General features: G+C 40.6%; 1 protein-coding gene across 6 annotated transcripts in view; it reads left to right on the forward strand.

The window, feature by feature from the left end:
* Positions 1-24,546, forward strand: part of UTRN (utrophin) — a 449,632-nt gene that overhangs the window by 206,212 nt on the left and 218,874 nt on the right. For all 6 annotated transcript variants that reach the window (XM_037144913.2, XM_037144915.2, XM_037144914.2 and 3 more), the window contains 3 exons: positions 3,206-3,411; positions 4,940-5,094; positions 23,072-23,261. In XM_037144913.2, the coding sequence (XP_037000808.2) occupies positions 3,206-3,411; positions 4,940-5,094; positions 23,072-23,261 (551 nt within the window). The remainder of the gene's footprint in view (positions 1-3,205; positions 3,412-4,939; positions 5,095-23,071; positions 23,262-24,546) is intronic.

Consider the following 24,546-nt stretch of genomic DNA (forward strand, 5'->3'; position numbering starts at 1 on the left):
CAAAGAACTTTTGGTGTCTTACAATGTTGGTTTATTTTTGCTGGTCTAGCCCTTTCCCTTCTTTCTCCTTCCTTTTATTATTAATCGATGGGCATATTATTATGTCTGTCATGGAACTCCAGAGGACCCCATGTCCCATCATATGGGGGGCAGCTTCTCTGCCCCAGTGGCACCAACCTCTATACAAAGCCATTTCTGTTTTGCTTTTTCTACTGTTTCACGTCTTCCCCCACCACCTCTGTATTTGTCCAAAGTTTCTCTTAAGGTTTTTTACAAGACTTTTCTTCTCCCAAATATCTTCCCTTTCCAATTTAACTCCCTCTCTTTGGTTTCTCTTCATTTTCTTGTGTAGAGGCTACAGAGTCTTCATCACTATTATATAAAAAAACATTTTCAGCTGGTATGTACTCGCTATAGTAACTTGCTTTTAGTTCTTATTCACAATCAATAGGACAATTTACTTATTTTTATGACAAACCTATGGTGTTTGCTATCGCTTGATGTCCTTAGCTTTGTTTGTTCAATATTTAAGGATTCTGTTAGTAGCAGATTTGGTGTAAGCGGTCCATGTACCTCTGCAACTAACAAGTAGAACATCACGATAGATTTGTCCTCTCCTTAAGCTGAAATCTTATGCAATTTATTTAAACTTTCATTGAGACATTGTAAAATAAATGATCTCATTGAATAACTTTTAAGAATTATTACATGTAAGTAAATTTTTTAGCTTTCTGACCAATCTTAAATTGATAGCTTTAATGGTTTACTATAACCAGGTATTATCCCAAGAATTTTGCCAGAAGAAATGTTATTCTGCAGTTAAGTTCTGCTTGGCCTGGTACTTAACCACAGCTTTTCAGTCTGTCTGGCACTCAAAGTATCTTTTAGAAGTTTATTTTTAACTTTATATCTATTTGTTATCAATGAGTTATTGAAGATATTCAAAGCTCTTGCTTACTGGCTTCAGTTCAAGATCATGAACTGCCCTTGGATTAATTAAATGGACGTTTGTTTCCTTACATCTTTCTTTTCTCAATTTTGTGTTAAAAATGTGAAGGAGAAAGAAAGAAAGAAAGGCAGGAGAGGAGAGAAGGGGAAGAGAGAAAGAGACAGAGAATGTACCCTGAAGAGCCTCAGCAATCGTGAGAAAGAACAAAGTAGGAGGGATCACAATGCCTGGTATCAAACTATACTACAAGGCCACCGTAATCAAAACAGCTTGGTACTGGCATAAGAACAGACACATAGACCAATGGAACAGAATAGAGAGCCCAGAAATAAACCCTAGTCTCTATGGTCAATTAATATTTGACAAAGGGGGCATGAGCATACAATAGAGTAAAAATAGTTTCTTCAATAAAAAGTGTTGGGAGGGTTGGACAGCTACATGCAAGAAAATGAAACTAGACCACCAACTTAATCATATACCAGAATAAACTCAAAATGGATAAAAGACTTAAATATAAGTTGTGACACCATAAAAATTCTAGAGGAAAACATAGCCAGTAAAATTTCAGATATCTCATGTAGTAATATTTTCACTGATATATCTCCTAGGGCAAGGGAACTAAAGAAAAAAAATAAGCAAACGGGACTAGTAATATTTTCACTGATATATCTCCTAGGGCAAGGGAACTAAAGAAAAAAATAAGCAAATGGGACTACATTAAGCTAAAAATCTTCTGCACAATTAAGTAAACCATCACTTAAATGAAAAGGGAACCTGCTGTTTTGGGAGAACATATTTGCCAATGATACCTCAGACAAGGGTTTGATCTCTAAAATATATAAAGAGCTCATACGACTCAACATCAGGAAGACAATCCAGTTAAAAAAAGGGCAAAGGCGCTGAACAGATACTTCTCCAAGGAGGACATACAGAGGGCCCATAGACATTTGAAAGGATGCTGAGCATCACTAGTCATCAGGGATGCAAATTAAAAACAATGTGCTCTCACATCACGCCTGTCAGAATGGCCAAACTAAAAACGGAACTGCCTTTTGATCTAGTGATTCTGCTGCTAGGATTATACCCTAAGATCCTGAATCGCCAGTTCAAAAGAACCTGTGCACCTCAACGTTCATAGCAACGCAATTTACAATAGCCAAGAGCTGGCAGTAGCCTAAGTGCCCATCAGTAAATGAATGGATCAAAAACCTGTAGTACATTTACATAATGGAATTCTATGCAGCAGAAAGAAAGAAGGAGCTCCTACCTTTTTTGACAGCATGGGTGGAACTGGAGAGCATTATGCTAAGTGAAATAAGCCATGGGGTGAAGGACAAATACCATATGATCTCACCTATAAGAGGAATCTAATGAACAAAATAAACTAATGAACAAAAAAAAAACCATAGGCATGGAAACATGGAACAAGTGACAGTGACCAGAGGAGAGATGGGAGGGGGATAATGGTGGAAAGAAGCCAAAATGACCAAAGAACATGTACGAATGACCCACGGACATGGACAGCAGCATGGGAATTGACTGTTGGGAGTGGGGGTAGGATGGGAGGAGGAGGGTGAAGGGGGAAGAATCAGGACAACTGTAATAAAATAACAAAAAATTTTTAAAAAGAGACAGAATGAAAGAAGGAGAAATAGACACAATAAAAACGAGAGCAGAAAAGAGCCAATTTTTTTTTCATGATAAAAAGCTGCTGGGTTTGTAGAACTTGAATCTACTTTCCTTTTGGTGTTTCTCTTGAACTTCAACACAGAAAAATACTTCCTTTTAGAGAAGGTTTAATGCTGTAGTGAAACAAGTGAGAAAGTTTTCCTTCAAAATCAAGGCAACCTTAGAACGTCTCCTTTGAGATGGTGAGTGACTGTGTCTGAAAGCCCCATGAAGTGCGGTTACATCTACCCTCCTCACACCAGGTCCTGTAGATATAAAACAAGGTAGGGAACTATTTTCCTCATAACTTTTTACTTCACCAGTTTATAATAGCAGATACTTTAATTGTGAGGTAGTTTAGCGCTCTTAAAATAGAGTTTAATCTGAGAATTTTCACTTAAGAATGGTTTCAGAAATATATCAATTGTATATTGCAACATATTGAAGTTTCTTTTAAAAATGTGTGTATCAACTTTCCTCCTTTATCTTTCCTATTGATAGCCGTGTTTGTACTAAATTTGGTATCAGGCATTTTTCTCTTTCCTGATAGTCACTCTCTGGAATTCTTTTTTATCGTGCGTCCTCCAGTGGAGAAGGTCAAGAACCAGTGGGACAGCACTCAGCACGGCGTTGAGCTGCGGCAGCAGCAGCTGGAGGACATGGTGATTGACAGTCTTCAGTGGGATGACCACAGGGAAGAGACCGAGGAACTCATGAGGAAATACGAGGCTCGCCTCTACATTCTTCAACAAGCCCGAAGGGATCCACTTATCAAACAGATCTCTGATAATCAAGTAAGGCTCCTTAGATTTTTTTTGCAGTATGGATTTGTTGGATGTAATTTTGTTCTGTCTACTGTAATTTTTAGGACTCTCGTCATGATGTTTTCCCAAGTTTTTAGACTGCACATTGAAACTTACATAAGGAATTTGACTGGGAAGGATTTGGAACATTTTCCAGAGGCACAACAAATAGAGGTGCACTTACATCTTAGATTTATTTTTCACTGACTCCTTGCAGATGGAACACACCCACACACTAGCATCCAGAAAGAGAACGTTTCAGGGTTCCAGGACCCTTCCTTTGTCCCCTTCATGTCTGCCCTGAAGGTTATTTGTACTTAAAAAGTTTCTTGAGACTTTCATCTGAGAACTACTGCTGGGAACCAATCAGATAAGTTTCATTTCTGTTAATACCTTTATAACCAAACTGTTTTATCAATATTATCAGAACAGGCACCTTTTGTAATCAGTTTGGTTATAGAGTTGATGGTATTGAACTTGAAATAGAGCTTATGGTTTTTAGGTTATATTTTGGTGTAACGTTTATTCGTCCTTCAGATAGCCTAAGATGCGAGTGTGCATTTGTGAAGAGTGTAATAACGAATATATGGGAATCAAAATCCAACACATGGAAGAATGCTTCCATTCACATATAGAGACTTTCCATGGTTGTAATTTAAAGAGCAAGTGACCAGGTGTTGTGGTTTCCTGGGTCAGTCTCTGTGTTTATTGATTACCTGTGGGTTGTTTTCACCAAATGAAGCAAAGGTAGTTATCAGCCAAACCTCCAGCGCTTCACTAAAGGAATGCAGTTAAAAGTGATATCAGTGCTTTGGTGATCATATTCAGAATATTCTTTTCTCATCAGCACAAGTGGTTATTTTCTTCTGAAACTTTAGGGTAAATTTTTTTTTTGTCAATGGCTACAAAAAGCACTAAAGGAACTTCATTGGTCATTTAGATTTCATGGGGAGTGTCTCGATCCAGGGACTCTCAGAGGTTAACAATATGTATCAAGGAGCTGAAGCCCCAGGACATACTCAGCCTCAGTTTAGCGATTCAAGCAACTCTCAGTGAACCTTGCCTGTCTGCTTCGTCCTCCCAAGCAGTTAACTTTGTAAACACACAGCGACTGAGGGGCAAGAGACAGGAGGCTTCCATAACGTTGGGCCTTTCCATTGCTCTAAGCATAGGAGGGTTCTTCCTAGTAACTTCCTTCCTATACAATGCATGTTCCCATGAGGATCAGACATGTAGCAGCAGGAATGAGAAGAGCCAAATGTTTTGAGCAAATTAAATATCTAAAAGAGGGAAAGATAACATCATCTGCTATGTATCTGATCACTTTCCTACACATGTGTCTTTTCACTTCAGTAATGAGTTTGGTTTAAACTTGCACGCAAGAATTGGTCCGGTACTTTGCTTTCTTCCTTTGGAATGTGTCTAACACATGTTAAAACCTACTGGGAAGACCAGTGTTTCGGTAATACTAGTTCCTGAACCACCAAGTCTAACAGCAACACCTGATATTAAACCTTAGATATTGCTTCAAGAACTGAGTCCTGGTGACGGTATCCTAATGGCGTTCGATAACGTCCTGCAGAAGCTGCTGGAAGAGTATGGTAGTGATGACACAAGGAACGTGAAAGAGACCACCGAGTACCTGAAAACATCGTGGGTCAACCTGAAACAAAGGTAAACACTAAGGCCCCGGCTGGGCGATGGGTGTGGTCACGTTGAGAATTTGGTTGCTTTGGCTTTCTCATGGAAACACACCAAAATATGCAACTACTGGAAGGACATTTCATTATTTTTTTTCTATTTTTACACGCAGAATGTATATTCAATATCTGCCTAAAATTCTACAGTGGGGATTTTCCTTGAATAAGGCTGAGTGTTGCCAATGACTATTTAAGTGTTCTAATTTTTGGTGTCCTCTCGGTGTGACCCTGAGTGTACCTTGTAGCAAAAGGAACACTCAGGTTTTCACAGCTGCTTCAGGGTGATAGTATCCCCAGTGGTCATTACAATAGTGTGCTGTCTGGCTGGCTCTTCTTCACTAGACTCCTGGTATATGCGATATGTATTTAGTGCTTAACTAATTTATTCTTTTTCCTTTCCATTACCCTGTCTCGTCAGTATATTTGGAACAGTCTAAAATAGCATATGGGTTTATAAGAGAATATTTTTCTGTCACTTGAACACCTAGGATTTGAGGGCCTATAAACAGTGGTTAGCATCTCTTTAAGATGGCATATTTATATTCAGTGTCAGGAAAACTGTGTTTTCCTCCTGCAGAGCGCAGGGTGTGTCTAAGAGAATTATGGTTTCACATGTGTCTTTATATATTCAAATGCAAGCACTTGAAAGCTATGAAAGACATCAAAACACATTTATTTTTCCAGTGAATAAAATGGATACTATTAGAACACTATAGGCTATTTGTCACTGGTAATAAAGTATGGCCAAGTATCTAATAACAGTTTGATATGGAGGTGTTTTATACATTTTTGGAAGGCCATTTCTAGTTAGAACTTCTAAAGTGGATGTTTGGAAAACTCAAAGAAATTAGGAGGGCAGTATATGAGCCCTCTAGGGTTCTGGAGGGAATGGAACTTGGGTGGCAAGTACAGAACTTCATAAGTGGTTAAAGCAGAATGTAGCAGGAATACTGATCTTTGTAGCATTCTGTACAAGAGTTCTTTTGTCAGAACAGGCCATTTGGGTATAGTAAGGATCCCTAAAGTAAGGCAGGGAAGAAGGTAAATTAAAAACAACTTTAAGGTGCAGACTTGCACTTATGAGATCAATAAATTCTGAGGTGTCTGGGGCTGTAAGGTGCATTATGGCGACCGTAGCTAACAGAACTGCATTGTGTATTGGAAAATTGCTGAGAGGGTAGATCTTAAAAGTTCTCATCACTAGAAAAAATTCTGTTAACTGTGGGGATGGACATTAACCAGACTCATTGTGCTGATCATTTTGCAATCTATACACATATCAAATTATGATATTGTATTCCTAAAACTAGTACAAAATTGTATGTCAATTATAGCTCAGGTTAAAAAAAAACAACTCTCAGAGAGGTGGTTGTTAAGCACACTTTATCTGTTTCCCAAAATTTCATGTATAAGCTGTGACTTTATTTTTGTTTTAAACAATACCCGAAAAATTGATCATGTGGAGATGTATGGCCAGCTTCGTTTAGCACCCTCAATTCTTTTTTTGCTTTTACTTTGTAAATATTTGAAGACAGACTACAGCAGTAGTTAGGTTAGATGGAAGAGGCAATTAAAGATGAATTATAGTCCAAGGGGATCTTTCATTTATCACAGCCAATGACAGCCGCACTGTTCCCATTGTATGGTGGGTACAAGTAGTTGTCCTTATTCATGTTTTTTTCTTCATTTGGGGGGGAGATAATTGAATATGTTAATGTCTAGACTGTTACCTATCAAGCCAGAGAAACACAACCAAACTGTGGCTCCTGGGATCCCCCTGTGAGGGACAGCTGGGTTTTTTTCTTTAAACACAGTGATGTTTACAATTTTTAATTGTTTCAATTGCAAATACTGCCTTCTTAAACCAAGTGTTTGAACTTCTATTTAACCTTTTTTGAGTTCTTGGCTGTATTGTTGTGAAGATAGAATTAAGATACTTTAAGAGGTGTAATTAACATTACAGTCCATTTAAACCAATATCTCTCAACCCCTTATTGTATTAACAACCCCCTAAGGAGCCTTTTTAGATACCGTCTTCATGAAGTTTTCGTACCATGGATATGCCATGGATCTTTCTCTACTTTCTAGTTGTGCTTTATACATAAACAGAGTAAACGTTTTTCCACTCCCCTCCTTCACCTTGTCCTGTCAAAGAACACCTTATCACCTCTGTTAAGAATGCATGGTCTAGCCCTGGTTGGCACAGCTCAGTGAATTGAGTGTGGGCCTGCGAACCAGAGTATTGTGGTTCGATTCCCAGTCAGGGCACATGCCTGGGTTGCACGCCAGTTCCCAGCAGGGGACGCACGAGAGGCAACCATACATTGATATTTCTCTCCCTCCCTTCCCCTCTAAAGATAAATAAATAAAATCTTTTAAAAAAGGAAGAGGATTTATTAAAAAAAAAAAGAATGCACAGTCTAATCTAAGGCTCTCAGGCTTGCAGAAGTTTAAAAGAACACGTTCAAAGTCACCCACCCAACATTGCTAAGATGATGTTTTTCTGTGCTAAATTAGGGTCATGCTCTGGGTTCTGAAGAATTGACATGAATGTATCTGGGCAGCATGTGAGATGCTGTGCTTTCTTTTTAGTGTGTAAAGTATTGCGTGCCTTCTCGTGGTCAGGCACCTGTGTGAAACCCCCTCACACACACTATTTGGCTGACTCCTCTCAGCAGCCCTGAGTGAGGGGACAGGCCTCGCTGTGGTCAGTACCGCGTCGGCGAATAAACTGCAGCAGAGAGATGTTAGGAGTGCCCAAAGTCAGAGCTGGGATTGGAGCCCGAGCCTTTCCATCTCTGCAGTGAGGAGGCGCTTACCTTCCAGACAACTAGTTTCATTTCCTCTTCTTTGTTATCAGAACCTCAGCTGCTGCTGGCAACTGCTCCGTGTACGCACCTCGTGGGTCTGTCTGTGGTTCCACTTACAGGTTGTTAATCTGTGTTGAGTCTAGAAGCCAGATCCGATTAAAGATATGGGGCCTCAGTTATGAATCATGCCACACTCTCCAGTATGTGGCCATTGTGCCCTCTCTAATGGCCGCCGAGAGGCCTTGTCCCGTAGTTCACCTTTGATTTCCCAGCTGTATCCTGAATATACATCGTTGGCAGCCAAGTGCTGGAGGGGTGAAGGCTTATTATACTTGCCAATGCAATATTGTTATTGCAGGATAATGTGTGAAGTTTAATATCAGCTTTCAAAGGAAATGTTTTCCGTGAATTGCAATTGGCCTAAGTAATTTGGCCATTCACAGGAACAGGTCCACAGTCCCTTATCTGCAGTGCCAAAATCCAATGTGCTGAGATATCAGAAAGCTTTGCCTTGACATGTGGCCATTTATTATAGTCTTTACTTATCCTGCTTAGCATGAATGGCCTTGTTCCTAAGTGCAGAAATATTAATGTGTTTGCTGCTTCAGCTCCTACTTGGGGGTAATATGTCATGTAGATACATTCATAATAGTTTTCTAATGCACAAAAAATTTGAAATTCTGAAACATAGCTCGCTCCTGATATTTTGGGTTCTGTATACAACAGATCTATATCTAACATTTTAAACTAATTGATGTACCATTTTAACCTGCGATATTTTTTCTTTTATATCTCTTTTTAAAATTTTATTTATTTATTTTTTTAGAGAGTGGAGAAAGGGAGAGAAACATCATTGTGTGGTTGCCTCTCATTCACCCCACATCGGGGACCTAGCCTGCAACCCAGGCATGTGCCCTCACTGGGTATTGAACCAGTGACCCTTTGGTTCCCAGTTGGTACTCAGTCCACTGAGCTACACCAGCCAGGGCTCTTTTATATCTTATAATGCTGATTAGCAATTTAAAATTTTATTTATTTATTTATTTATTTTTAGAGAGAGGGGAAGGGAGGAAGAAAGACGGGGAGTAAACATCAATGTGTGGTTGCCTCTCACGTGGCCTCCCACTGGGGATCTGGCTTGCAACCCAGGCATGTGCTCTGACTGGGAATTGAACCAGCAACCCTTTGCTTCACAGGCCAGTGCTCAATCCACTGAGCTACACCAGCCAGAGCAATTTTTTTTTAGTACAAATTGAGAAATCAGTAGTCAAAATGTGTTCACAGGAACTTTTGGAGTGTAGGTGCCTGATTTGGGCCTGAAATGCTATTTTAACCCTGGAGTGCCTGTGTGTATGTGCATGTGTGTGTCTGTAAGTGTGTATAGGTATAAGTATATGTATGTATACACAAGTGCTTTTATATAGACATGTATACACATAGTTGTTTGTGCTAAAATATTGTACATGAAGTGAGATAATATACCTTCATGTTTTAAAGACTGGCCTAGAAATAGTTCATTACTATGTGTTTTCTCTTTGCCCTCTCTGCCAGAAGCCATATTTCTGCCTGGCCTCTCTTAAGGCAGCCCTGGGTTTGTGCAGGCAGAATGGAAAGCACCCCGGCCATGGTGTCTGGCGACCCTTGTTTAAAATCCCAACATACTCGCTTCCTGTCCATGTGACTTACCTCCTTTGACCACCTTATTTCAAGTCACGGAGCCTCACTTTCCTTGATTCTAAAGTGGAGAACATATCTAAGCATAGGATTATCGTGAGGATCAAAAACTATGTGTAAAACTTTCTTGTACATGGAATGTGCTCAACCAAAGATTAGCCAGATTTATCCTCATGTGCTCTGCCACGTGATGTCTTCCTGAGGATGCACTGCCCTGCCGTCCGCTTTACTAGTGAAATCAGCAAGAGGTTGAGTCACTCTGTCATTTGTCTCGAGTCATTTTGAACAGTCTCTGTGCACATTAATCACAAAAGGGCTGATTATCTGATTTACTGAATACAGTGTAGGTACTTTAAATATTTATTACCAGATGGCACTGTTAGAATATGTGATCTTCTCAGGTAGTCTCTTGGTCCATTCCGGCTGCTGTAACAAAAACCACAGACCGGGGGCTTATATACAAGGGTATTTATTTCTCCCAGTTCTGGAGCCCAGAAGTACAGGACCAGGGTTCCAGTGTGGTCGGGCGAGGACCCTTCTCTGGGTCACAGACTTCCTGTTTTAGCGTCACATAGCAAAGCAGGTAAGAGGACTCTCTCAGACCTCTTTAATAAGGGCTTTTATCTCATTCATGAGGGCTCTGCCCTTCTGACCGAATCACCTCCAAAGGCTGAGTTCCACCACATTGAATATTAAGATTACAAAATATGATTTGGGGGAAGAGAGACACATTTGGGCCACAGCATTTACTAAAATTGTCACAGGAGCTGAATTGACATTGCAGTTGAGTGTTTTCTGCCTAAGCAGAAGTCTAACCATCCTGGACAGAAAGGGTATAGTATTAAAAATGCAGTTATTCCATGTGAGAGCCACAAATACAGATTAGTCTAGTAAAGAAACTCTATTTTCATCTTTTGCAATGACACTATCTCTCTAATTAATGTTCATTGCCTTATTAATAATGGCCAGCTGGACATGTGAGGTGTACGTAGTTCACAAAGGCCCTAGTAGAGACAGAGTTTGTGAAGCCCTTGACTATTTTGAAAACAGATTGCATTTCCAAAATTCGAATTTACTTTTGGATGCTTTTCCAATTATTTTCATTGTATATTTTGAAACTTCCATTATTTCTGTCATTACATTTTCAGTGGTAGTTGTTTATCGTCCCTAAAGAGTAATAAAAATGAAACATTCTTTAGCATTTATCCATTGTGTATTTGGTCAATACCTTTTAACAATGATCAGTGGGAGACATTTATATTGAGATTGTGTCCTATGGCCTGACATCAGCCAGGCTCAATCTCTGTGTTCTTACGAGGAAGGCTGTAGAAGCATCCCTCCCAAAGCAGTGGGTTTAGGTGAAAAGTGCCAGGATCCTTACCCTTCCAACCTGTGCACCAGCATGAGGTTCGGAGATCTGGGCCAGTCAACTGGACTTAGCCTCTCAGAAGCTCCCTTATTTCCCTGAAAGTGACCTTCATCTTCAGCCTATTTCCTTTTTTTTCTTTGCCAGCATTTCATTTTTAGTTTTTCCTTCCAATCTAGGAAGGAAACTGACAGAGAAAAAAGTGTAGAAATGATAATCTTCTGTATTTTCCTCTTGTTTTAATGTATCAGTCATTATTTTATTGCTTTAAAGAACTACATCTTTGTAGTATATGCCTAAAAATGCTAATGTTTTTATTTCATAAATATTAAGCTCAAGTATTCAGATATTTTCTGAGTACATGTAATTCCACAATAAACAAACTAAAGGACCAGTGTCTGTAGTCTTTGCTTTCATTTGTTCACTTTTTCATTAATTAGTTAATTAATTAAGTGTGTATTTATTTAGCCTCCTGTATTTGTCAAGCTCTGTCATTAGCTCTGAAGGTTCAACCATCCACAATGCCCTGCGTGTACCCCCAGGAAGCTTACCTTTCAGAGGCAAAGACAGGTTGTAAATAAGAAAATATTCCATGAATATAGGCGGTTGTTTTGCAGGAAAGGAAAATTAAGGAGGTTCTACACAAGAGAGGGACTGACTTAACGGGTAAGTTTAGAAAGCATAATTTAGAAGGCATTTGAGCTGATTCAAAGTTAAAAAGGCAAAAGATTTATACGATCTGAAGGGAAACCAGAATATGAGCTGATTCAAGTTAGGAGGAACCACCTGCAAAAATCTAGATTGAACGGCACATGAAAAAGTCACGAGGCAGGAAAGAGCATAGACTGTGTTGAAACACAGTGAATAAGAGTTTGAGATGTGGCAGAAGAGGGAGGCGAAGGCCTGACCATACTGAACTTTATAACACATGGGAAGGAGTTTGGATCTTGTAAGGACAATGGGAAGCTATTGGAATTGTTGAGCAAGGGGGTGATACTAAGTTATAATACTAGATTTAACCCCTCTGAATCATAGGTGGAGAACAGATTGTAAGGGCGTAAGAGAATCATTGGGGAGACAAGCTCAGAACTGATTGTGTAGTTCAAGTGTGAGATGGCGGTACCTGGGATATTGTGTGCCAGCAGTGGTGCAGAGAATAAGGGGACTTTGGTGGAGGTAGAAGAGGTGTTCAAAGGGAGTAGATATGTGATGTGAGGGAGCAGAAACAGTCAAAGATGGTGCTTTGAAAAAGGGTGAGTGGAGGTACCATTCACCAGGAAAGGCTGTAGGAGTGCGGGACAAAGAAAAACCACGGATTGGATTCGAGCCTCATCAGTGTGGCTTAGTTGGTTGGAATGTCGTCCCGTTCACCAAAAGGTTTAGGGTTCAGCTCTCTGTCAGGGCACTTACCTGGATTGCAGGTTTGATCCCTGGCCGGGCAACGTACAGGGGGAGCTGATGGATGTTTCTCTCTCACATCAATGGTTCTCTCTCTCTGAAATCAATAAACATAGTTAAAAAGAAAAAAATGGATTTGAAATGTTCCTTTGAGATGGCTGTTAGGTATCTAAGTGTATAGGTCACATAAGTAATGGGATGTATGAATCTGGAACTCAAATATCTGGGCCCAGATATGAACTAGGGAGTGCTTAGCACTTTCATTGGCGATTAAATCTGGGGGACTGGATGAGATCGCTGGGAAAGGAGTAAAGATAGAGAACAGAGGAGGACACTTGACTGAGTCCACAGACCCTGAGATTTAGTGATGGAACAAAAAAGGAGTGGACCAGAGGACTGAGATAAAGCTTCCAGTGAGGTCGAAAGAAAATCTAGGGTGTGTAGTGTTCAAAAGTGGGGGGAAGAGAGTATGTCTAAGAGGTATTGGTGAGAGGAGAGGATGCATAAGAGGGAATGATCCACTGTGTTGAATGAGGCTGAGAAATCCGAACAGTGACGTAGCACATCGTTCATGGAATCCCACTGCTTACAGATCACTGGTGATTCTGAGAGGAGCAGTTTCAAGGGAGCGGTGGGACTAGAAACCAGAGAAGGAGATGAAGGTGGCAACCGTTTGTGGAAGGAAATTAGATGTTTGTTGTGAAGGGGGCAGAGACATTGGATAATACCCGGAGGGTTTTTTCCCCCGAGTGGTGACTGTTTTTTCTTTAAAATGGAACATAGTGAAGCATGTTTTTATGCTCATGGGAATGATCCAGTAGAGGAGAGGCTGATGATTGAAGACAGAGGGGACAGCGTAAGAGCACGGAAAGTAGACAGGAGGGCAAGATCTGGAGAACTGAGTTGGGTAAGGCCTGGGATGCATTTTCCACCGTGACAGGAAGGACAGTGAGAAGCTGCGTGTAGACACTTGTGGACTGGCACCTCAGCGGTGGGAAGGTGAAAGACTCTCTGTCCAGTGACCTCTGCTCTCTTTGTGATCTTCGGGCCATGCTGCCGGTGAGGTCGGAGGTGGGACCAAGAGATCTGGAGAAAGAGCGTCGGATGTAAAATCAGAATCCTGGTGGGTGGGACAGAGACCTTCCACAGGTACTGTCCAGTGTGGTTGGACAGGGACGGGTGCCTCCTTGTGGTTTATAATAGAAAATGTACTGGGAAGGTAGACCTTTGTAGTATTCTTCAGCAATGCTTGTCTCCTCAGAGGCACATCATTGAATAGAGTTCTGGGCATAACAGAAAGGTGGGTCGGGAAAAAATGGGAAAGGTACAGAGTAGTGTTAGAGTTACAGTCTAATATTGATTGGCTAATGAGGAGCAACTGTCTGGTAGTGACTTAGCTGAAAGGGAAATAGGCTGTGGGGAGATAAATCCTCCCACGAGAACAGCTCTGTGGGCTTGAATATTTACCTGCTGTAATGGCAGCCCAGGGGAGAGCTGCTCCTGTGTGTTACTTATAAAACCCAAAGGTCATGACTGGCACAATGGGGTGCCATGGGGACAGGGGCTTTCGTGACTTCCAGGTGGTGCGCAGCTTAGAAGAGTCTTCTTAAATCCCATGGAGTGGCTGTTGAAGTGTTTGGTGATGACTCATTCTCTGCGTAACGGAGGTTGGTCCCCAAAAGACCATAGATCGTTGGCGATCCCCGCAGTGACTAATTCTTCATTAAATAAAGTGTATTTCTCCAAAGTGTGTTTTAATGTTTTCCAGTTAAATCTTGTTTACCAAAGAACACAATCACCTTGTGAAGGTACCCACTGAAAAGCTTGAGCAACGTTTCTTTGTAGGTTTTCTACCTGCCACTCAAACTCCTGATGCTGCTGTTCTTCTGCTCTAAAAAAGATAAATATGTTTAAATCTCATGGAACTGTGAAGGTCACCTTTTAAGTTTACCAAAATTTAGCAACACATACTTGTGAGTTTCCCAAGATGTTTTTTTTTTTTCCATTAAAGTCTAGAAAAAGACATATCTGTTTACATTCAGACATTCTTTTGATCAATTATAAGCACATGCACACTTGATTAACCAGTATATGTTGTAGCTTAAAATATCAAGTATTATTTAACGTCTTTAAAATAATATTTAAACAAGGTGGTTATGTGGGTGGCCACATTTTGTTATGCTACAAAATAACTATAAGCTATTTTGATTGATTAAGCTATTTTGTAACATCGGTTGCTTTTATAACATAAATCTCTTAACAGCTAAGAGTTTACAGTTTTAAAATCCCAGTTCCCTTTAATATAAACCATTATAAATCTGTCAGCAATGAATTCCTTAATCTTTGATGAGAAGTTATATTTTTAGTCTGTACCATTTCTTGTACTAAGGAATTCTATAGTTAGTTACTTCTGTTTGAAGTAAAACCTCTTGTTTCTGCTAAAGTTACCCTTCTCCTCCAGATCTTTTATCTTTTGGGTTTTCAGCCTGTGCTTATTCTTTATGATTTGTAGGTTAAAAAGGAGTTTTGAACCATTTTTATTCATCATCTAACCAACAGAGAGGGTCAGCTTGAACCAAAACAAGCTAAAATCCCACCGCAAAGGCCGGCCTCATTGTAACACAACAGGGCAAAACCAGAAGTGAAGACAGCTCAGCCTCAGTTCTTTTCCTTGTAGACCAAACATGTTTTTGTAGGTAGATGCCCCATTAAACACAGATTAGCAGTGTACCACCACCACAATCATAAGGTGGAGAAATCTTGCTGGGGGCTCCCCACGTGTCATTCATAGAGTCAGCCTCCTCCTCAGCCATAAACAAGTTAAAAAAAGGATTTTGAAACAAAACTTCTCTGCCTTTTCCTGGTAGTCACAATTTCCTAAACTTAAAATATATATTTTTTTCTGTAATAGTGCTCCTCCCTTTATATTCTCCCATTACATTTCTCAGAACTTCCTCAGCTCCATTCTGGTCTTTCTTGAGATGCAACAACCAGAACTGCCAGATAGAAACTCCGCATCGTCCACTGCAGAGCAATGCAGGCTCAGTACTGGTGTGATCTCAGGAAACTTCCACACGCATGCTCCCCAGCCTCCTGTTTTCCGTGCAGCCCTTACCCACTCCCATCAGTAGGGTTTCATTTACGTGCAGTGATTCCTAACGAAGCCCAGTTTGAAGCTAGAGATGGGGCGAGAGCAGAGGAACTCTTCCAGCAGCTTTTATTTCTCCGTGATGTAATGAATTATGTATTTTAGAAGGACCCTCGGAGAATTTGAAACGGGTGTTTTACTCATCCAGTCCAAGAAATGTATTTTAAGGATAAAAAAGAACATTGCAGAATTAAAACAATTTACCTTCAAGCCTTACAGCTAGTAAAATGGCAGAGATGTCGAGTTTGGTTGTTTTCTTCTATGAGCAGTGCCCCTTTGGCATGAATGGTAATTTGTTAGCCTGTGTAATAAATGTGCACACGCTCTCCTGAGCTTCTAATTTTAGCAATTATTTTTGGCCTTGTGGTATATGATACATCATGTGAAATTCCTTGAAAGTGGGTAAAAGATTCTTGTAGCGTCCTGTATATCATACTCTAGCATTTGATCTCATTTTTAAAAAGACCAAAATGGGAGGTGTGGAGAACTTTTAACACCTTTGAGTTATAGTCTATTAGCAATTTCAGACGAGATCAGGCACGTTCAGGGTGGTATGGCTGTAGACTATTAGCAATTCCAAATAAAATTATATTAATTTCAAAAATCAGACTACCAATTAATATGTATACTATGATTATAAAATTTAAAAATGTGTATTATAATAATATGAAGATAATTTGGACTGCTGTAAATAGAATTTTGTTTTCAGTATATTCATTATTTTTAGTAGTTGATTACATTTATCATAAAGATATCTGACACCAGATATATGTGAATTTAAAAATATTCTCCAGGAAATTTATTATTAAGTTGCATACTTGTATGCTATAAATAAAATTAACTCCCCAGTATTTCACCAAACTCATATATAAGGTTTGGTTAAACACTATGTATTGAGTGATTACTGTGTCTTGATACATTCACCTGTATACCACATTTTCTCCTTAAAATACTGCAGGAATGGTGAAATTATTCCTACATTTGTATTAGTTTATGCAGTGAATACTTGCTGAGTTGCTGCTGGGTATAGGGCCTGAGGGTGCCAGGTGAGCTGGTGATGCAGAAACTTTAGGCCCTCAGGAGGGCAGTCACTTTCAGGCGTGGTCGGAGGTACAGTGTGGACAGATGGGCAGAATGATGACCCCCCCACATGGGGAGACTATCTTGGATCACCTGGGTGGGGAGTTCTATTCACGGGCCCTTCAAAGTGGAGGAGAGAGGCAGAAGAATGAATGGGTCGGAGAGATGTGACCCGAGGACTCAACCCCATCCCGCTGGCTTTGAAGATGGAAGGAGAAGCCACGAGCCAAGGGATGTGGGCGACTCTAGAGGCTGGAATGCCAAGGAGACAGACTCACCTTCAGAGCCTCCCCACAGAGGCGCGGTCCTGCCTGCTGACAACTTGATTTTAGTCCAGTGAGACCCCTCTGAGAGACTAACTCACACAACCCTGAGGCAGTGGTTGCGGTAAGCCCCTAGGTCGTGTGCCACGTTCCAGCAGCCGCAGTACACTGAATGCCGTGGTAAGGGGAACCGTGGGTGCTTCAGGATGACGTGCCCTGTAGGTGTGGAAGGTGTCCGCACCAAGTTCTGCAGGGTAAGTAAAAATGAACACAGTGGGGAGGGGAAGGTGAGCAGGGTGGGGGAAGAGGAAGGATATGTAAGGTGAAAGAAGTAAAAAATAAAGCGCTGGAGGTGGCAGAGACAGTGACCACTTTGAGGTTTAGGAATCGATTGATTCTGGTAGGTAAATGAAGTGTGAGGCTGGGAGACGAGATGACCCCTGAGGAGGGAAGCATGGACTTGGACCGTGGAGACACTGGCGTGCCCAGCAGAGTGCAGGGAAGATGAAGTGGTGCTCGAGGAGACGGCGATTCTGTGGGAGCCCAGTCTGCCCTGGTCCAAAATGCTTGTTCTTTAGCTCGCATAAGCAACAAAGTAGTTTTTTGTAACAGGTGTTTTTTTCTGCAGGTTCCTGCAAAGTGAATATTTTTAAAGCAGATTCTCCTTTCCTACCGCGAACCAGTAGGTACTTTGACAGGTTTACAATAAATGCCTCAGCTTCTGCATTCGGAATGTTTCATTGCTCACTGAAACTTGCTGCTGGTATTACCGGCCCAGTGGACCTGATCCCGTTTAAGGCCCTGTGCTCCCGACCGTCCCACCTCCCTGGCCTTTGATGGGTCACATTCGGTTTTCCGCCCTCCCTCTGGCCTGGTCCTTCATGCTTGTTGGGCGTGTAATTGTCTGTGGTGTACGACTGTCCTCTCACTTCACCTGTAGGTGCTCAGACAGCTGCATCCTTTTCTTTAGTCTGGGCATGTTTAGGTTTTGATAAAACTAATATATAACCTTTTTCACATGAGCTGTTTGCCATATAACCTCTTATGTACACATGAATATTCTTAAAAACACAGGATACTGAAAATGTAAAATCATGGTGTTTGATTTTAGTAAGTTCTATAATTACTAAATTTTATATGAGTTTTTAAAACAAGAATTATCTGTTCATGGTTGTTTAATTGCACATGGGTACTCTGATTTTTTTGTTTTCTAGAATCTTTTTTTTATTGTTGTTCAAGTACAGTTGTCTGCATTCCCCACCCGCCCAGCCATCCCTACCTCCCTCCCCTGATCTGCCTCCCCCCGTGGTTATGTCCTTGTGTCCTTTGACATAACCTTTATTTGGCTATTTTGAAAAGTATTTTTACTGTTCATGGTTTAATAATTGTAAATATGGGCAGGCTTAGGTGGAAGATAAAACACTACCACCAACAATCACCCAAATTCTGGCGGGTAACTTCTAAATCTTAAAAATTATAAAACTACACACAATTACCCCCCAAATTAAAAAGTGCTAAAAGGCTTATAACAAAAATTATAATTCTTTCACTACTCACCACAGTTCCCCTTAATAGGGACAACTACTGTCTCTTCTTTTAGCTTCTCCTGATATCATTTACATATTTCCATATTCTAAATGAAATGAATGTGCCATTATCTTCCAATTCATTAATAGTAGACGTTGTTTATTGACATGGTATTCTGGTAAATACAAGGTGGGCCAAAGTAGGTTTACGGTTGTGAGTATGTGAGGTACAGTTTATTCTTGTGTTAGTTATTAATTACTATATTACTTTGCATGTGAACAACTGTAAACCCACTGTTGCCCCCCAACCCCTGCTCCCTCTGCCCGGTATATAGGATACAGTTTTCTTACGCCATCCTTCTCTTCCCTTCCTCATTATTGATTTTCCTCACTTTTTAAAATGGTGGTAAAATATACACAGCATAAAATTTACCATCTTAACTATTCCTATAGTTCCTTGGTATTAAATACAATCACATTGTTGTACAACCACCAGCACCGTCACCCTGTAACTCGTTTTGTCTTGTAGACTGAAACCCAGACCCATTTAAACACTTAACTCCCAATTCTCCCCTCGCTCCCAGCCCTTGGAAACCACCATTCAACTTCCTGTCTCTATGCATTTGAGTCTCTAAGTATCTCATGTAAATGGAATCATGCCGTCTTCGTCTTTTTGTGACTGGCTTATAATACTTGGTGTAACGTTTTTAAGGTTCATCCACGTTGGAGCATCGGTCAGAAGTTTTCTTTTAAGGCCGGATACTATTCTATTGTATGTATATACAACATTTTGCTTTTCGCCTATTCATTGCTGGACACTTGAGTTGCTTCCACATTTTAGCTGTTGTGAATAAGTCTGCTGTGAACACAGATGTGAAGACATCTCTCTGAGACCCTGCTTTCAGTTCTTCTGGCTGTAAACCCATAGTGGGGTGGCTGGGTGATATATCAACTTTACTTTTCATTTTTTGAGGAACTGCTATCTATTTATTTTCCACAGTGGCTATACCATCTCATTACTGAGTTTGTAGATAAGCAGATATTCAGCGTTGACATTAGTATGCCTTTCTACATAACATGAACAGTCAGGCACTGAGATTTTCTATAATTTTGCTTCCTCTGTTTGTTTTACCTGAAATTAATGATTGCTTTGTGTTTATATGCTTATTTTCCTTTGTGCCTGTTGCTACTTCTCCCCACGTTTTCCAGTGGCCTGACAGTACAATTTCCCACAACGTCGATCATATGAAGCAGTCTGTCACTACTGCTTTTTTCCCTAGGAGACGTGCTTTCTAGGTTTGCTGCAGGGGCACCCTCCAGGGGATTTTCTCTGCTTCCCTCCTAGTCTGGAGTCCCTTGTTCCTGGACCGTAGGGGTTCTTCTTTTGTTCAGGATTTTTTCGTGTGTGTGTGTGTGTCCCATTTTAGGTAATTCTTTCACTTTGTCAGGGTATATCCTTTGTTGATTTTGTCAAGTTAAAACAGGAACATGGCGGTTGGCATGGTGATGACAGCCTTCATCTGGTCCAGCTTGGGTTCATCACCGTCTTTTCTGAGACCTCTCACCGTCAGCGTGAGAGCTACTGCTAGATCTCTTGTTTTCATGTTTTTTGTATCACCTTCCTTTTTTATTTTTGTTTTTATTGTTGTTCAATTCCAGTTGCTCCCATTCCCCCTCCCATTACTCTCCCCTGCTCTGCCCCCTCCCCCCCCAACACTTGTATCTTCTTTCTGGATTTACAAAGTGAGTTTTGTGGAGGAGCTCTCTTAGCAGCTTCTTGTAACATGATGTTGGGGAGGTAATTTTAAAGGCATATTATAAATAGATCTTCATTATTCTATAACCACTTATTATAATACCATAATAAGGACTGAGAAATATGGAGATATAAAAGATTGTTTCTGTCCATAGTGAGTTTACAGAATAGGTGGACAGACAAGAAATCTCTGTAGTATAAGTTAAAATGATCTCTGTAGTTAAAGTAAAATTTAAGAGGGAACAAAGGTCCAAGTCTAAGGGCTTTCCCAGGATACCTGCGATTAATTTTTGTATAAAGAGGAGTGCTGACCTTTTATGAACTAAGAGCAAGCAAACCTAACTGGCCTGAGATATTTTGGAGGAGATAGTCATTAACCTTGAAAGGATTGGTAGCAGTTTGGTAAGTGGAGGTGGTCAGAATGACACGCACATGTGACTATAAAATTTTTATGTGGACATGGTGTTAAGAATATTCTAGAGAAAAGCAAGCATGCTGCCTTGGCCCAAATGGAGTATGCCCAAATGGAGTATTGTAGAGAACTCAAGGGTAAAGCTAGAGAGGAGAATTAGTGATAGGCTCCGGAGGGCACTGAGTCCCAGGAGGAGCAATGCAAATTTATTTTGCAGGCAGCCACGCACAGCTGGAGGCTTTATTATTTTATTTTATTTTTTAAAGATTTTATTTTTTTATCTTTAGAGGGGAAGGGAAGGAGAGAGGGAGAGAAACATCAATGTATGGTTGCCTTTTGTGCGTCCCCTGCTGGGAACTGGCCTGCAGGGAACTGGTCTGCAACCCAGGCATGTGCCCTGACTGGGAGTTGAACCACGATTGTCTGGTTCGCAGGCCCGCGCTCAATCCACTGAGCTACACCAGCCAGGGGTAGCTGGAGGCTTTAATAAGTGAGTGCCAGGATGAGGTTGCTCGCACTCCAGAATGCCATAGAAATGGAATGGTGGTCTGCAGATTTTGTGTCTGGCTTCTTCAGTTAGCGTAATGCATGTGGGATTCCTTCACGTGGTTTCTTGTTTCCCTGCTCCATTCTGTGCATGTGCCACAGTTCGGCTGAGTGCCCACTGATGACTTTTGGGTCATTATCAGTTTTTGGCCGTTATGAATAGAGCTGCTATAAACTTTTGCACATGGGTTTTCTGTAGACATGCTTTCATTTCTCTTGAGTACATACTTAGGATTGCTGGGTTGTATCTTAAGTGCATGGTTACTTTATTTAAAAAATGCCCAATTCTTTTTCAAAATGGCTGTACCATCTTCTACCCCTACTTGCAACACGTGGGGCAGAGTTGCAGTTATTCTGCATTCTCACCAACCCTGGGTGTGGTCATTTTTAAAGCCCTCTGAAATGTAGTGATGTCTCGTGGGTTGGATTGTCACTTCTCTGGTGATTAATGATGCTGAGCATCTTTTCATGTGCTTATTTGCCATCCATATATCTTCTAGGATATTGTATCAGTTTAAATCTTTTACCCATTTTTTAAAGGGATGTGTTTATTGACGTGTAAAAAAAATAACTGTTCGTTATATACTCAAAGAATGCTGAAAGGTACAAGTAGGAAAGTAAACCATCTTAAATCAAAGCACTGGAAATAACCATTTTAATATTGAGTTAACATGCAAATAGAAGGACAGATGGATGGACAGTGATGAATGGATTGATGATTGATGAGTGTATGGACGATTAGAAAATGTATGTAAATGAGATATTACATGTGCTGGTTTTTAAAATTGGGATATCGTTCATCACACATACCATGAAATTCAGTTTCAAGTGTACAAATAAGTGGTATTTAGCACATTCACATGTTGTAAAAACACCACACACTCTTGCTTTTTCTGTATTTCACTACCACTCATCGGCGGCCAGGCTTTGCCGCACTCCCAGCCCCAGTCAGGAGCTCGTCAGCTTCTCTCTCTGCAGAGTTAAGTGAAATGGCACAACCTGTGGCCTTTTGTGTCTGTCTTCTTGCACTTGGTGTAATGTTTTCAAGGTTCGCATATTGAAGCATGTAATCCATTCCTTTTCATGGCTGAGTAGTATTTCCTGTAAGAGTATATTACATTTTGTTTACCAGTTCCCCTCCCAACTGATGGATATTTGGGTTGACTCGATCATTTGGCTATTATAAATAATTCTGCTATAAACATTTGTGTACATGTTTTTGAGTGAATGTGTGTTTTCAGCTCTCTTGGGTTTAAGTGCCTAGGAGTGAAATTGTTTGTACCTATTCTTAAAATTAAGTTGTTCATTTTCTTATTATGGGGCCTTGAGGTATACAAGGTTTTAAAGGCTGAGTTTACAGGTATGTGTATCTCTTAGCTCATGCGACTTCAGAATAGTTCTATGTTTTAACTTTAATGTACATTTAATGAATGGTTGATGAAAGCTTGATTATTCAATATCTTCCAAAAATATTATGAAATGGAATTAAAGAACCAATTTGTATTGATCTGAATTGTTTAAAACATATAAAGTAAGCCCTTTAAATTATTTCAATTTTTAATCTTGAAAGTTCCTTCAGAGCTGACTTGTTCTAGAAAGCATTTAATCACTTCTTGTGTACATATTTATTACTACTGCCCTTTGAGTGTCAGGCATTCTACCAAGGTATTGAAATAAAACATATGGGGAATGACTTAATGCACAATAAGTTATAAAATGTGCTCATAATTATTTTACAATATGGATGTTATTTTTGTAAGTAGTTGTGTATCTCTCTCCCCTTCTCACAACTGACATTACCTCTTCATTAAGGATCACCCAGGACACAGGTATCAGTAAACGTCCCAGTTATGCCAGGTACTGAATGAAGGCCCCTTGGAGGCTGTCCACTCACTTTTCCTTTAGTGCGTGTGCAATGTGGACTGTTGCACTGTGAGTAACGGAGACGCACCTGTCCTGTCGTTCCTTGCAGTGTTGCTGACAGACAGAGCACCCTGGAGGATGAGCTGAGGACAGTGCAGGCCTCTCGCAAGGACCTGGAGAACTTCCTGAAGTGGCTGCAGGAAGCAGAAACCACCGTGAACGTGCTGGCAGATGCCTCTCAGCGGGAGAATGCCCTTCAGGACACGGTCTTGGCCAAGGAGCTCACACAGCAGATGCAGGCAAGTGCGTGGGAAAATGTGACCCGTAGTTATTAACCATGAAAATTTACTGCCTTTAAAGCGTGAGGTTGATGCCTTACTCTGTTATGCAATCCACGCTTTCCTGTGAATAATTGGTTTCTGGAAATAATATCTATAAAATACATTTATTTAATAATTGAGGAAAAGCACTTTGTTTTATGGAAGTAGTAATTGTTTATTTAGACTTCTAGGCTCATATCCTTCTGTTTTCTGTCATTTTAAGTCCTATTACAGTTAGCCTTATTGAGTCTTACATTATAAGAGCATTTCCTCTTAATATGAAGTTGTTTCTTTCTCCATTTATTATAAATACTTGATCTAAAAGCTGTAAAGGCTCTATGGTTTAGTTTATAGCTAAGAACATTGGGTTGGAAGGTATTACTTTTATGCCTTTAAGCTTGATAAATATGATATATTCAGTCTGAGGTTCAAGTTTTCCTTCTACAGAAAATGTGATCGTAGGAAATCGTTCCTTTAAAAAATGTATGAGGGACCTTGCAAAGCACACCTACATCCTCTTTCTGTCCCCAAGCACAACGGGGTCAGTGTTCTTGAGCTTCCATTTTCTTTGTGTGCGGTGATATACTCTTGCCAATCACAGGCCTTCTCACTTGGAACTTGGTTTAAAATCTGTTTGGATGGAGCAGTCCTCCTTGCTAATTATTTTATATTTTAATCTGGTGGCAAGGGAGAGAAGTCATTAAGGAATATTAAGCAAGAGAGGGATGCAATGGGACTTGTGTGTCATAGGAATCTAGCTGACGGTGTTGGGAGGAGTGGGTGCACACTGGGCAAGACCCAGCCGAGCAGCCTGTTGGGACGTGCTTGTATCCGGCTGGTCAGAGGTAATGGCCAGGCGTGAGGCAGTAGCAGGGGGCATAGATCTCCTGAGCCAATAGTGTGGGTCCACTGAGGGAAGGGGAGGGAGTGGAGACAGGGAAGAGTGCCACGTGGTTTGGAGCCTGACATTGGGAACAGAGGAAAAGAAAAAGTCAGGGCAGCGTGCAAGTTAGTGGGGTGTGTGATGGGAGGGTCCCGTTCACTTTGGCCACGTGGAAATGAGGCATTGAATGACATTCAGGGGGAGATGCCTGGTACACGGTTGTCACTGTGGATCTGTGCTCAGATGAGACTTTGGCCAAAGATGCAGAAACTTTTTGTTGATGTTTTTGAACGAAAGTCTGTTACTGATGGTTCAGTTTATCCATTAATTCAAATGTATTTATTCCTGATTTTTGTGCTCCCATTCTAACATATTATCATT

Source organism: Artibeus jamaicensis, unplaced genomic scaffold (assembly GCF_021234435.1).
Source record: "Artibeus jamaicensis isolate MK-2021 breed Jamaican fruit bat unplaced genomic scaffold, CSHL_Jam_final contig_3176, whole genome shotgun sequence".
Lineage (NCBI taxonomy): Eukaryota > Metazoa > Chordata > Mammalia > Chiroptera > Phyllostomidae > Artibeus > Artibeus jamaicensis.